Source organism: Sesamum indicum, linkage group LG4 (assembly GCF_000512975.1).
Source record: "Sesamum indicum cultivar Zhongzhi No. 13 linkage group LG4, S_indicum_v1.0, whole genome shotgun sequence".
Lineage (NCBI taxonomy): Eukaryota > Viridiplantae > Streptophyta > Magnoliopsida > Lamiales > Pedaliaceae > Sesamum > Sesamum indicum.
The window spans coordinates 14,862,066-14,872,307 of record NC_026148.1 but is presented as its reverse complement, the minus strand read 5'-3'; the positions used below and the strand labels follow the sequence as shown (position 1 = coordinate 14,872,307).

The 10,242-nt window shown below is 33.1% G+C and overlaps 1 protein-coding gene across 2 annotated transcripts; it reads left to right on the top strand.

Annotated features, from left to right (window-relative positions):
* LOC105161075 (pentatricopeptide repeat-containing protein At4g21065) lies at nt 2,398-7,764 on the top strand. 2 transcript variants are annotated; one of them, XR_002287011.1, is made up of 2 exons: nt 2,398-2,727; nt 4,206-4,527. XR_002287011.1 is itself a non-coding variant. In XM_011078651.2 (2 exons), the coding sequence occupies exon 2, from the start codon at nt 5,863-5,865 to the stop codon at nt 7,723-7,725; it is 1,863 nt and encodes a 620-aa protein (XP_011076953.1). In that variant the 5' UTR covers nt 2,398-2,727; nt 5,770-5,862; the 3' UTR covers nt 7,726-7,764. The 2 variants fall into 2 exon arrangements, 1 of the variants encoding a protein (XP_011076953.1); XM_011078651.2 differs by lacking the exon at nt 4,206-4,527 and adding an exon at nt 5,770-7,764.

Below are 10,242 nucleotides of genomic sequence, written 5' to 3'. Positions count from 1 at the left end.
CTTCACTCTCTCTCTCTCTCTCTCTCTCTCTCTCTCTCTCTCTCTCTCTCTCTCTCTCCCCCTTTGCCCAAGCTGAATTTCTACGCTTCCATCTTTCTTCAATTTAAATTTGTTGAGATTTTAAAAAGATTTACTTGAAATTCAAAGATTAGAATGAGGGAGGAAAAAGGAGTTTTGATTTACTGCAGCACATTTGGATTGGACATTCATTTCAATATTCAAATTGTTTCTTTAGTCAAAATCCGTTTTTCATTGTTACTGTTTCTTGTTTTAATTTGTATTGAATGCAATTCTTCATTCCCTCATCCGTTAGTGGATGTTAGTGCTGTAACTCTCAAATTGGAATTGAAGGTCATAATGGCCGGTTTGAATTTCTGCATTTATTGGGAAGGAATGACTCTCTATATAAAGCCTGCAATTCTTTCACTTGAGCACACACAATTCTCACTTTCTCCCTAATCACTCTCTCGGGTGCCCTCTTTCACTTGGCATTCATATTTCTTTCAAATTTTGGTATTTAAGTCTCTTGTTTTGATAAGCTTCTGAGTGTTTGATCGAGGTGTTCTTCGGTATAGTGCTAAAATCGAAAGAACTGTAACTGTCTTATCTTGGGAGAAATTACGTTGAATACGGGGCGTATATTTTCTTCAAGGCAATCAGTAATTCTGCGATTTGGTTAAATTAACGACTTCAAATTGGACTCAGAATTGTTACGATACAATTCTCATTGTAAGTTTTCGATTTAAATTTCTTGTCATAAATAGCGTTTCTAATTGCTTTATGTTATTTGTTCCAACGTGGCTTTAATTATTTTTGATTTCTAAATTCGATTGTAATATTTTAAAACATCACTTCAATTACTTGAAACCAAAAAATTTTCCAACAAAACTCTCATATGGTAATAAAATATAATATTTTGTCTTCCCTATTGCAATCTTTGATGCAAGAAAAGAAGGATATACACAAGAGGATCATACTAATTTTTTATATTTCATGCATGTCAAGTTTGATTATCTTGTCTAGTTCCTTTTTTGTGTAGCTCTTTTCTGCATTCAAATTAAATGTGTTGTATAAGTGCAAATTCCTTTCTTTTTAGAATAAATTGCATAAAAGCCCCCTTCAGGTTTAAAATTTAGCTAAAAACTTCCCTGTATTAAAAAAATAAGCAAAATATCCCTTGTGTTTTTCAAAATATTACACACTCCCCCTCTCGTTAGGAAGAATTATTTTAAAAATGCAGAAAAAAAAGAAAATTAAAAATTTGAGGTGCTTTGAAACTTTTTAGAAAAGTAGGTGATACCGCGGTGATTAACCGCGGTGTCACAACTTATATTTAAAAAGAAAAAATTCTATGTCACCGCGGTGACATTATTTTTTTAAAAAATAAATTAAATTAACCACTGCGGTTCGAAACCGCGGTGACAATTTTTTTTTTAAAAAAAAATTATTTTGTTTCACGACGAATCACTGCCAACTTCTCGTTAAAATTCCGACACCATCACAACAAGTTGTCAATCATCAAATATACCGTTCGACTCTCCTTGATGAGACGAACATTTTCTCTCAAATAATTTCAAGTTTTATCAACTGTAAATAATGAATTTTTAACACGACCACCGCACCTTTTTGTCGTCGATTCGCTGCCACTAGAGCGACCCACAATCACGGACCACCACCACTAGACTCGCCTCGACCTAAGGGTTCTAACGAGACCAACCTAGTTCAATTTAATTAAGTATTTGTTGAGATATGAAAATTTGAAAATTTTTTCGTCGAAAATTTGCGCTGAAACTGTTTGCTGTCATGAAGTGTTAATATGGAGAAAGATAGAGAATGAGAAAGATAAAGAGTCTTAATATGGAGAAGAAAGAATCTTTACCACGGATTGAATCTCATATAAAAAATAAAAAAATTAAGTAAGCCAATTTTGATTTTCTTTTTCGAAAAGCTTTATTTTAAAATTCAAAGGAAAAATCAAAGTAATTGTGTTTTCACTTTCAAGATTGAACAATTATCATGTTAAGTTAGTACTTTTATAATTTATGCTTGAAAATAAAAGATCTAAATAAATAAAGAGTGAGGACCATGAACATGTATATTTTTTTGTGAGAAAAAAAGAAAGAAAGAAAGATTTGTCATGTCTGTTGGACTCTTGGAGGCACTTGCAACGGTGGTGGTGGAGGGGGTGCTGAAAAATTAAAATTAAGTGGCTCTGAAAAGAGGACACCATTAACTCTCCAACAATAAGTATTGTCTACAAGGTGAAAATTAACATTTGTTAGAGCTTATATAAAACTATAAAATAAAATTGAAAGTTGGATGCCGTTGGATCATTGTGTAAAGATCTACATTGCTCGCTTCATTTGAGCCATGTTCCATCTTTTCATCTGTGCAGAAAGAGCTATTTAGAGGATGCGCGTGAGGGGGAGAGAGAGAAACAGAAATAATAGAAAATGGAAGAAACAACGACAGAGTGAAAAAGCAATTGATATGTAATAAATTATATATGTGAGCGTGTGTGTGTCTCTCTCTTTTCTCTTTCTTTCTCACTCTAAATTTGTAAAACCCCAATTGCTTTCTCACTCTTCTCATCTCTCGACTTTCACCAAATTCTTTCTCCTCCTAAAACCCTCGCCCAAAACCAACGGTTGCAAGCGTCAATCCATCTACCAACGCCAACGAGGAAGGTGATTGTTGTTGTGTCGGCCAAGCAAGAAGCTCGAACAGGTTTGCCGTTACTTCTTAGTGTTCTTGCTCTCACACCATCGTTTGCCATAACTTGTCAGTTTTCTTGGTCTCACACCGTCGTTTGCTATTCTTGGTCTCACACCGTTGAATCTAAACTAACAGTTGTTCAATTTCTTGCTTTCACATCGTTGAATCTAAACTAATAGTTCTGGAATTTCTTGGTCTCACATCGTCGTCTGTTGTTCTTGGTCTCACACTGTCGTTTGCTGTTCTTGGTCTCACACCGTCGTGTTACGAGCTCGACGGGAAGGGGGAGTCGGTCATGGAATTGATTAATATGAAGTCTTTGCAGCCATATTGAGACTATTTGTTCAGTCATTGCATTGGAATCTCAACTAGGCATTTTGAACAATACCCTGAAAAGGGGGTGTAGGTTTGATGGACATGAAAATATAGTCTTGAGATTCAAGAAGGCTTTAAATGATTTAAAATAGGATAATTACATTTATATCCCTTGATTGATGATCTGTTTACATAAATTACCCATATTTTTAGATAATTACACATACATCCATTAAAATGTCATTATCACTTACATAAATCACCCTTTTTCTTTTTTTTTTTTTAAAATTACACACCCCTCTTAAAAATGTTAGTATCACTACACAAACTACTCCTATTTTTTGGATATTACGGATAGTTTGTGTAATTATACAAAAAATAGGGGTAGTTTGTATAAATAAATTATAGTTAAGGGGGAGTACATGTAATTATCCCTTTAAAATTAGACCCAAAGTAGGGGTGTTCAATTTTTCATTATCCGGCAAAAAATTGATTGAACGAGAAATTCAGTTTTTAGCGGATACCGTACCCAAAATTCAATTCGGTATTCAATTTTTTTTTAAATTTCAGTATTCGGTTTGATCTTGATCTTTTGTGCAGGTTAACCGAGCTGAACCGAATACTTAATTTTAAAACATATTTATTTTATAATTATAATAAAAAATAATATATAAATATTAAATATCTTAATATCTATAGTTATAATGAAAAACAATAATTTTATGGTCAATACATATTTAGTTATTACAATTATTGATTAATAAATAATTTATAACTAATAAATTAATATTTTTTTTTAATTTTTGGTTAATATGGTAGAAAAACGAAATCAAACCAAAATAACTTCAATTTGTACTAAATTGAACCGAGTAATTCAATTCAGTATTCGGCACACCATTTCGGCGTACCAAAATTTCAATTAACTAAACTTGCAGTTCAGTTAATCGAAATGCCCCTACATGAGAGCCTAAAATAGTAGCATTGGCAAATACTTTGAAGAAAATGGGTTTTTTCGTTGCCCTAATGAATATGCGCTTTGCGTCAAAGTTGGTGATAATGATGGTATTCGCTTAATTGTTTTCATGTTGATGATGGTATTTTTAGCAGCAAAAATTCGGGTTTGTTTAAAGAATTTAAGAAAAAAATGTCTCTTGAAGTTGATATGATTGATCTAGGTCTTATGTCATATTATTTGGTTCGAGAGGCACAACAAAAGGAGGAGGGTATATTCTTTTCTCAAGCATGATATTCAAAAGAAGTTTAATATGCTTGATTGCGATCCCATGACACATGTTTGAAGATGAAGAAAAAGAGAATTGGTGTTTATTCAGTGTTGTTGACATGTACAAGATCGGATTTTGTACTTATTATGGTTATGGGTGATTGTGCTATCTCATGATATTACTTATTGTGACTTTGAATATGTGGCTGTAACTTCTTATGCTGTTTGGTTTAGAAAATTGTTGAAATAGCGACAAAATTTTGTGGTGGTGCTAAGAAATAGGTGTTTCATGACTGAATCAAAGGTATAAAAATACAAAGCATCATTTTATTAGAGAATGTATTGGCAACTCAAATATTTGAAGACCCAAATCAAATCGTTAAAGGTTGAAGATTTTCAAATATTGAGAGCATGTTTTAGAGTGAAGCACAAAGTTTCAAATTAATAATAATTTGAGCCAAGAGTTTGATCAATATTTTTATAAAGCAAAAATATGAGCCAATTATTTACTAGACTAGTTTAAAAGATGTTTTGGATATCTATATATACCTGCTTGTAGTTGGCATCTCGAAAAATTAGATATTTTATAAAATTATAATCCCCCTTGGAAATTGTTTATACTTTAAGGTGTATAGTCGGCTGGGTCGGTTCAGGACCGGCAGAGACTAGCCAAAAAAGCCCGAATCAAGATCATCCCATTACCGTTCATGATCGATCTTGCGGCGGTCCTGGGCCTTTAAGTGGGTTTAGATTGGGTCCATTTTTAAATTCAGACCCAACCCATAAATCAGTTCGGACTAGACTTACATCAGCTCAGATGTGCTTATTATTATTTTTTCTAATAATATTGAGGTTTTCTTTATAATTTAATTACTTAAATTTGTAATTATCTTATGAAATAAATAAATAATAAATTAAATTATTCAAAATTTGTTATATAGAAAAATAATAGTTAAGAATATATAATAAACTTAACTAATAATTTGACTAACAAGTTTACACTAATAAACTTAGATGATAAAAATTCAAAAAGGACTTAAAATATTTTTTTTAAAAGAAAAGGGTATTAATAAATTAAAATACTAAAAATTTAGAAGAGAATAATAAAAACAAAAAAGTTCTTAGATTTTCTAAAATATAAGAAAAATTAGAAAATTCAATTTAAAAAAATAAAATAAAAATTATATGACTACATTATTAAAAAAAAAAAAAAAAAAGACGGACCCAAGCTCATCTAGGACCAGCTGTCCTGGGTCACTGGGTGGGCTGGTCCCAAATATTGAATCCTGGGATCAGTCGGGTTTCAAGCGGGCATGTACCATATCAGCCTATTCTTTTTATTATTTTAATCCGATCTTTGATTAGATTAACCCACTGTGCATCTTGAATTGTACTATTTTCTTTCCCAGCCTGTGTCGGTTGGACAACATTTGAGGGATTAATATCTCTGTCGGTCAATAGACATACTGGAAAGGTGTTATGGTAAATTCACATGTTTTACTGGAAATTTTCATCAGGGAAGCGAGATCAAGGAACACACATATACAAGTTACCTGCATTGCGCTGTGTGCATAAGCGCATAACCAGGCACCGGAGCATTATGTTTTGACATGCATTCGGAGCAACAATTCTTGTACAAAATTGGATGTTCCTCTCACAGTACCTCATCAAACACTTTCCTTCAGAACAACTCAAACAGCTACAGGATCATTTCTGCTGTGACGGAATCCAAGAAACCGTATATTGTCAGAAAATGCGTTGCTCTCTTGCACGCCTGCGCCTCCTCTATCCCTAAATTGAAGCAAGTCCATGCCTTCTCCATCAGGCATGGGGTACCACTGTCAAGCCCGGACATGGGGAAATACTTGATCTTCTTTGTTGTCTCCCTATCTGGGCCTATGCAATATGCCCGCAACATTTTCGATCAAATTTTCCAGCCAAATATATTCACTTGGGATACAATGATCAGAGGCTACGCTGAGAGTGAAGACCCAGCTCCAGCTTTGCATATCTACCAACATTTACGTGTGAGTTCGGAGCGACCTGATACCCATACGTACCCGTTTCTTCTCAAAGCCATTGCTAAATTAATGGTCTTGCGAGAGGGTGAGAAAGTGCATTGTGCTGCGTTGAAAGATGGGCTTAAGTCGTTGGTTTTTGTTCAGAATGCTCTGGTTCATTTTTATGGTGTCTGTGGTCGGGCAGAGAGTGCTCTCCAGTTGTTTGAGAAAATGGCTGACAAGAATCTTGTGGGTTGGAATTCGGTGATTAATGGGTATGCTTTGAATAGTAGGCCTAATGAGACATTGACCCTTTATAGAAGAATGTGCTTGGAGGGTGTTAAACCAGATGGATTTACTTTGGTAAGTTTGCTTACTGCATGTGCTGAACTTGGTGCCTTGGCTTTGGGCAGGAGGGCACATGTGTATATGATGAAGCTGGGTTTGGATAAAAACCTACACGCTGCAAATGCGTTGATGTTGCTTTATGCAAAGTGTGGGAATATTAGGGATGCAAAGAAGGTATTTGATGGGATGGACGAGAGGAGTGTGGTATCGTGGACTTCGTTGATAGTTGGGTTGGCTGTAAATGGGTTTGGTGAGGAAGCACTTGAACTTTTCAAGGAGATGGACATCCGCAGGTTCGTTCCTAGTGAGATTACCTTTGTCGGAGTGCTATATGCCTGTAGTCATTGTGGTATGGTGGATGAAGGGTTCGCTTATTTTGATAGGATGACAAAGGAATTCCGGATTGTGCCTACAATCGAACATTATGGTTGTATGGTTGATTTACTAGGTAGGGCAGGTTTAGTGCAACAAGCGTATGAATATATCTGCAAAATGCCAATAGAACCTAATGCGGTAATATGGAGAACTTTACTTGGTGCATCTACCATACATGGGAATTTAACAATAGGGGAGGTGGCCAGAGACGAACTTAAAATGTTAGAGCCCAAACATTGTGGAGATTATGTGCTTCTTTCCAACCTGTATGCATCTGAAAAGCGTTGGTCAGACGTACATAACGTGAGGAGAACAATGCTTAAAGAAGGAGTGAAAAAAGTGCCAGGCTATAGTCTTGTTGAATTAGGAAACCGTATACATGAATTTGTACAAGGCGACAAGTCTCATCCTCAAACTGAAGCTATATATGCTATGCTTTCGGAGATGACAAGGTTACTGAAACTTGAAGGCTATGCACCTCATACGACGAATGTGCTTGCCGACATTGAGGAAGAAGAGAAGGAAACTGCTTTGTCTTATCATAGTGAGAAGATTGCAATTGCTTTCGCATTGATTAATACGCCAGGGGGGACCCCAATTAGGATTGTAAAGAACTTAAGGGTTTGTGCAGATTGTCACCTTGCAATTAAATTACTATCAAAGATTTTTGACCGGGAGATAGTTGTTAGAGATCGTAGTCGATTTCATCATTTTCGGGATGGAGCTTGTTCTTGTAAAGATTACTGGTAGATGGTTGAAACTTGAAAGTCACACATGTTTTGATTGATACCATTTTTCCTTGCCAATTTGTTTTGAAGCAGAGTAGAGACGTTCACGGAACTCAAAATAAAAAACAATCTTTGAACCTCTTATATGACCTGTAGTTTTTATTGGGTGCTGACATTACATTCTCTGAAATTGAAAGATCTTTGTAGTAGGCATCTGAAACTCTTATAAGATTTGTCTGCAAAAGGTTATGATGCTTGAACCACTTACATGAAAGGATACTTCTTTTTGGGGAAAAATACAAGCAACATCCTTGTCATATCGCAAATGAGTAAATTACTCTTTTATGAAAAAATAAATATTGATTTATCTCCCTATAGTTTTTAAAATACAATAATTTACGAGAATTTGATGGAAATATTTTAAATTATTTAATATATAAATTTCGAATTTATTGATCATAACGTACTCATAAAATAATTAAAAATTGAGAGTTCAACAATTCTTTTTTACAACACCAAATTACCCACACGTGTTTAATGAATTTGTTTTTATAAATTTGAAACTACTATTCAAATCTACAATATATTATTTTAAGATGTTAAATAATTATCCTCTCGCGAGCTTAAATTTTTAATTAAGGTGGTCATTTAACATAGTATCATAGTCAAACCAAATAAGAGGATTTGAGTTCGATTTTACTGCACTCATTTATAAAAGTAAGATCTCACATATACGATTTGTACGTGAGAGGGACATATTAAATTATCAATATTAACTAATTTGAACTTTTAGACGAAGTCCACGTTTGACAAAAAAACATACGCTATGTTTGTTTTTATTTTCAATTTATCTCCGAAACGAGTCAAAACATACTCAATGTTTGCCACCATTTAAAAACACCTTATTTGGGTGTTTTTAACTGTTTTAATATAAACACACACACACACACACATATATATATATATATATAAAAGACATAATTTGATAATAAATAGTAATTTTTGTCTCCCAAACACAACATTAAACATACAATACTTATTTTAGATTATTTTCAAAAACAAATCCAAACATACATACTATTTATAACACACACTTATTTATCTTTGTTTTTCTCTCTCTACTCCACAAAATACTCAAAAAAACGAATCCAACCACTATGATAACATTTTAAATGTATTTGGATGTTCTGAGTCAAATTATGATATGGAAGACTAAATAATGAAGTTTAATTTTTTTTCCTAATTACAATATACATTTCCTAAAAAAGAATTCTTAATATAGTCCCAAGTCAAAAGAATTTGTATGTGATTTTTCCCCTCACTATAATCCTTATGCCAAACCCTCAAGAAAAGTGTATAACTAAAGTTTTAGAGAAATAATTTTAAGTAACTCTGTCAAAAAAAAGTTTAAAGAATATTACACTACGTTTGGATTCATATTTTGGCATTTTTCGAGATAAGATAAAACGTACATACTATTTGTTTATGTGTTTTTTATATCTTATTTGTGTGTTTTTTTGTTTTTTAATTTTCTAGATATATAGTGTATATATATACACTTATATATATACATATTTATATATAAAAGAGATATGATTTGACAATGAACAGTAATTTTTGACAATAAACTACACCACTTATTTTAAATTATTTTAAATTACCTCAAAACACAAATTCGAACATACCATCTGTCTCCAACACACACTTATTTATCTCTATTTTTCTCTTTCGATCTCCAAGACACCAAAACAAAACACTCAAAACACAAATTCAAACACTGTGCTAATAATTCACCAAGTATTAATGATTCATTACCAGCCATATCATTCACCAAACACAAATATCTTTTGAGTAAATTACAATTACACCCATTTAAATTAAATTTAAGGAATAATTACACTTTTCTTTTGTGAGATATGGTGTAATTACACCAAAAATTCATATGGTTTGAGAAATTACATTTAACATCCTTGATGTTTGCTTATATTTAACAATGATATCTTTTCGATAGTCAAAATGTATTAAATTTGCTAATATTAACGAAAAAATCAGAAAAAGAATTTAATATTTACCCCTAATTGACTTATTACTGATTTATAATTACTCAAACTACGTTTTCACGAGTTAATGCATGTGAGATGGTATATCTTCACCGTTACATGGGTAGTTTAGACGAAAAAAGTTATTTCATCTGTAATAAGTCAATTTAGAGTAAATATACATTTTTATTCAATTTTTTTAGTTAATATCAGTAAACTCAGTGAATTTTGTCGCTATTGGAGGACTTATTTGTTAGACTTCATCAATCACAGCAAGTCCTTACGCGATTAGAGCTAATTTGAGGGGGTGTCGATGTAATTTTTTTTTTTTTGTGTGCTTTTTTGTGGTAATTGGCAGTTTGTGGATCTAACCCGCTCCATATGGGCCCATATACGCGCTCCATTATAACGGCTAGTTGGATTATCCAATTTTCTGCGTCTTCAACCAAACACACACGTCACAGGCCTTTAATTGGGTTGGTTTTTTTTTTTTTTTTAAT